The sequence below is a fragment of the Doryrhamphus excisus genome, linkage group LG14, assembly GCF_037039965.1.
Source record: "Doryrhamphus excisus strain RoL-2023G ecotype Guam linkage group LG14, RoL_Dexc_Guam_v1.1, whole genome shotgun sequence".
Taxonomy (NCBI): Eukaryota; Metazoa; Chordata; class Actinopteri; order Syngnathiformes; family Syngnathidae; genus Doryrhamphus; species Doryrhamphus excisus.
Window position 1 is genome coordinate 15,570,106 of NC_136370.1, and position 4,881 is coordinate 15,574,986.

The 4,881-nt window shown below is 43.6% G+C and overlaps 1 protein-coding gene across 1 annotated transcript; it reads right to left on the minus strand.

Moving 5' to 3' along the window:
- Window positions 1–311: 311 nt before the first annotated feature.
- Window positions 312–4,373, minus strand: LOC131140445 (uncharacterized). Its single transcript, XM_078795970.1, has 5 exons — window positions 4,223–4,373; window positions 3,833–4,088; window positions 2,666–2,808; window positions 667–819; window positions 312–445 (listed from the first exon to the last, which is right to left on the minus strand). Exons 2-4 carry the CDS (start codon window positions 4,004–4,006, stop codon window positions 810–812), a joined length of 327 nt encoding a protein of 108 aa, XP_078652096.1. The 5' UTR covers window positions 4,007–4,088; window positions 4,223–4,373; the 3' UTR covers window positions 312–445; window positions 667–809.
- Between the last annotated feature and the right edge of the window lie 508 nt (window positions 4,374–4,881).

Sequence of the window (4,881 nt, forward strand, 5' to 3'; positions counted from 1 at the left end):
ATTTGCACAATAATGCAGGATCTGACCACCTGTATCGACTATTATAAACCAAACTGCAGCTATTAATTAGCTCATTCATTAATTAACGGTGGCAGTGAGGGAGCAAAATGGGAGCGGTGATGACAGATTTATTCACTTTTATTTATGGACACATGCTATTTTTTGTAGTTTTCATACATTTCATTGCTATGTGATTACAATTACGCTGTCATCGTGTGTGTCCGAATTCTGTCTTTACAATTAAAAAATACTACGATTTGATTGACACTCTCAGTGAGGTATTAATTGAATGGTATTTTTATGATTGTGTTTTTTGTTAGTTTATGAGGTATCTGACAATACTTACATTGCATCCTACCTTCAAGCCTCCCATGTCTTTTTTATGGTCAGAAGTACGTCACAGGTGGAATTGCCTTCACCAGCATTGCCCTCCTCCTTCTCCTCTCTGTAAAATTAGCACAGCAGTGTTGTTCTCATCATGGCGGTACGATCGATACCTTCAGTCCTATTTTGACTGCCCTGCCTCTTTGCCCGTCCACCCCCCCCCCCCCCTTAGAAAAGGACAGCTTGCAAAAGCCAACCACCAGGTCAGCTAATCGCACTCCTATTGCTTCAGTCATCCATGCCCCCCATCTCTATCCCGCCCAGCACAGCTAGAGCTCTTACCCAGGGGTCAGCCGGCTGTCCGGCTCGTCTCAGTCCAAACTTCCCTCCCGCCAGGTAGATCAGAGGGAGGCTGACGTTGCTCCTATCTGTTGTTAAATTGAGATCACGCCGCTGCAAGTGGGAGGGTCGCCTTGGGAGGGTCTTTATTCCCGGCTACAAGATAATAGCAGAAGACCATTTGCATGAACAAGGTGGCCATTATCGTGAATTAGACATCAATTCTCCTAACCAGCTCTCTTAAGCCAAATTAAAATCGATGAAAGCAGTGACACACAATGATGATGCATGGACGTGTTCCTCACGCACTGTTTCCTAATTACATCACTTGAGATCTCAGCATAGGCCAAATTTCACTGTTTTCATCCATTTTAGTACTGGAATGAATGAGAGAATCCATGCAGGATGTCTGGTGGGATGCATTGTAGTCTTCTCCATGCATTAAAGTCATGTGTGGCAATAATGAAGCAATATTTGGCCACGACGCAACTCTGTAAGTACCCATATGTTGCTCCTTGCTGCAGGCTGACAACACACACACACACACACACACACACACATAATGCTGATTACAGTGAGGAACCTTGGAGGGCAACATATGATGGCCTGAGGCATAGTCTCTGTGGTTGAGTCAGTTCCCTTAAGGGTGCCCAAAAAAAAACCCTAAACAGCATTCCTACTTTGCAGCGAAACATTCAGTACAATACAGGACATAATTATGTAATAATGCAATAAAAGATATTCATTAGTCTTACTACACAAATATATCGAGTTGGAACTGTAGTATTTTAATTTTTCAGTATGCATAGTTCGGTTTGGGACTTGAGCGTGTTGAATTCCCATGCATTCATTCATTCATTCATTCATTTTCTACAGCTTTTCCTCACTAGGGTTGCGGGGGGTGCTGGAGCCTATCCTAGCTGTCTTCAGGCGAGAGGCGGGGTACACCCTGGACTGGTGGCCAGCCAATCACAGGGCACATATAGACAAACAACCATTCACACTCACATTCATACCTATGGACAATTTGGAGTCGCCAATTAACCTAGCATGTTTTTGGAATGTGGGAGGAAACCGGAGTACCTGGAGACAACTCGGCCGAGGGTGGAATTGAACTCGAATTCCCATGCATAGCACATTAATTCATACCAAACAGGAAGTCTTTTTTGAGTCATGCTTTTACTTAGCAATCAAATACAAGTGGCTGCTAAAAGCTAAAACTGACACCTTCACTGCATTTCCACAAGCATGGAGGGGTGGGGGGGGGGGGGTATATTAAATCGGTTTTAAAAAGACAAGGTGAAGAAGCGTGCACAACATCACCTCCACAAGCATGCAGACAAGTAGGAGTCATGGCTTCTGATGGCGCTAAGACAGAGATTGAAGAAACTCTTCCATCTTTTGGTAACACTGGACTTCCTGGTTTGGGTATCCAAAGTGCGGCCCAGGAGGCATTTACAGCCTGCGACTCATCATTATTGGCCCAGGACTCATTGTGTGGATAAAGTAACCACCAAAATAATGACGACATGTGGGATTACGCACGTTTACTTTTCATTCTTCAAACGTGTGCACCCAACTCCTGGGCAAAGAAATGAATGAATATGATATTTATCGGTTAGCGCGCAGACCTCATAGCTCGGAGACCTGGGTTCAATTCCACCCTCGGCCATCTCTGTGTGGAGTTTGCAGGTTTTCCCCGTGCATGCGTGGGTTTTCTCCAGGGACTCCGGTTTCCTCCCACATTCCAAAAACATGCTAGGTTAATTGGTGACTCCAAATTTTCCATAGGTATGAATGTGAGTGTGAATGGTTGTTTGTCTATATGTGCCCTGTGATTGGCTGACCACCAGCCCGAAGACAGCTGGGATAGGCTCCAGCACCCCCCGCGACCCTCGTGAGGAAAAAGCGGTAGAAAATGAATGAATGAATGAATGAAAACCCCACTTGGAGTTTTCACAAGGTCGCCCCTCAAAGCGTTGTAATCAAAGACAAAGATCACCTGTGTAACATGTTTTCCAGGTGCGTTAAGACGAACACATATCCCAAAAGGGGATGTTGATTAAACAGGAAGAAGAAGGAGCCAAAACAGGAGCTATCCGACCCCTCCTCCTCCGCCTCCTCCTCCAGCGTCTCGTTGATCCGCTGCAACAGAGACGAGGCAAAGAATGAAAGGGAAGCCATGGATTATCAATAAAGTCAATATGGTGTCGTGTTACATGCGCCCTCTGACCTAAGCAGGCTGACTAGCTGCGATGTCTGCACAACAATCGCAGAAGATCGTTTTAACGTTGCGTTCTGTCGTCTGCCACCGCTGATGTTGAGAGTCGGATAATGTTTTTTTCGGGATGAAAGTGATGCCCATCGCTGAACCGCATCACACAATGAATGGTCAATGAGATCTGCATTCACCAGTGCTTTTAATGTGATGTCTCATTTATATACAGTTGTCATGTGAGCATGCAGATTATTATGATTATTATAATGTCATTATCTTTTCATACCTCATTAGTATTCTGGTCACAGTCAATGAAAAGCTTGTTTCAACATATAACATATCGCCGCTGCTGCTATACAGTATCTCGAAATGCGTACTGAAATCTATCATAGAGCTACTTGAATTCATCCCATGATTAATTTTTAGCCTCGACTGCCCACGGGGACTTTAACCCTTTCTGCTGTCTCATATTAATCGGATGCTTTTTTTTTTTTTGTTAAATGTTTAACTTAAATTGGAAGCCTCATAAATATTCCAAATCACTCGTCGGGTGTTTGATGAGGAAATGAGCTTTGTACCTGCCATGATTCCCCAGGCAGGATGAAAAAAAAAAAAAAAAAGCCTACAACTTAACACTTGGAATCAGACCCGTGTGTGTGCCGCTCTGACAGCCTCCATTAACAAGCAGCAAATTGTTTTAACAATGCGAGGGACCGCCTTGTGTCGAGATAATGATGATATCTCTTTTCTGCCGCACTACATGCTGCTGAAGTAATCATAAAGGTTTCTGCTGTCATGGCTGCTTTTTATGGTCCGACGCCCAATATCAGTCTTACGGCATCTTACACAGGGATAGGGATAGGTGATTCCTTAGCATGATGATGACTAGTGATTATGTGGAAAAAAAATTAATGACACAAATTAGTACACAAATTCTGCAACAGCTCTGACCTTTGTTTTCGTTGGCGAGGTCGTGGCTTGTTTGCAAGGTCCTAAAATGTTCCTGTCTGCCGTTCCTTCCCTTGGCTCCGTGGTCATTAATCTTCTGTACGGGTGCTGAGGACTTCTGACCCTCTGCTCCACTTCCTCTATTTGGTGCCGTGACAGCTCAACTGGAAGGTTCATATGCGCTGTTATATTCTTATTCTCAACCTTTTTTCTCACCTGGGCTGGGGACTGAAATCCTTGGTGTCCCTTCAACAGTCACCTGTTTACGTTGAAAAAAAAAAAATTCTGTCACATGAAATTCTGAACGATGGGATTGAAGCAAAAGAGGTCAAAGAAGGTTCTTTACTTTGGATTTCAAACACTTAACTAGGAAAAACAAAAAATTTGACTTACCTTCATGGTAAACAATATTGGCATGCCAAAGACGCCAATGGTTTTCACCATGCCTGTGTGGAATACAAATATTTAATAATATTTAATAATCATTTACACAGCTATGGCCCAAAATATATTTGGCACACCAATATTTTGGCCAAGACTGTATATCTTTGAAATTAATAATAACAAAAAACACATACCTAATCACGAATTAATGTATAAATATGTGATAATATGTGACAGGCTGCATGGTGGACGAGTGGTAAGTGCGCACAGGCCTCACAGCTAGGAGACCCGAGTTCAATTCCACCCATCTCTGTGTGGAGTTTGCATGTTCTCCCCGTGCATGCGTGGGTTTTCTCCGGGTACTCCGGTTTCCTCCCACATTCCAAAAACATGCTAGGTTAATTGGAGACTCCAAATTGTCCATAGGTATGAATGTGAGTGTGAATGGTTGTTTGTCTATATGTGCCCTGTGATTGGCTGGCTGGCGACCAGTCCAGGGTGTACCCCGCATCTCGCCTGAAGACAGCTGGGATAGGCTCCAGCACCCCTGCGACCCTCATGAGGAAAAGCGGTAGAAAATGAATGAATGAATGAATGTTAGTAAACGCACAATTTGTACATATTTATGTCTTTATGCTTCACTGATAATGTGTTTAATAAGAATGTGA

What these genes read in the sequence shown, in the direction of transcription:
- LOC131140445 (XM_078795970.1), bottom strand. Translation starts at nt 4,006, where the DNA reads ATGAACCTTCCAGTTGAGCTGTCACGGCACCAAATAGAGGAAGTGGAG. An exon ending in CCTCGCCAACGAAAACAAAG is followed by an intron (nt 2,809 to 3,832) that starts GTCAGAGCTGTT and finishes TCTCTGTTGCAG; the next exon opens with CGGATCAACGAGACGCTGGA.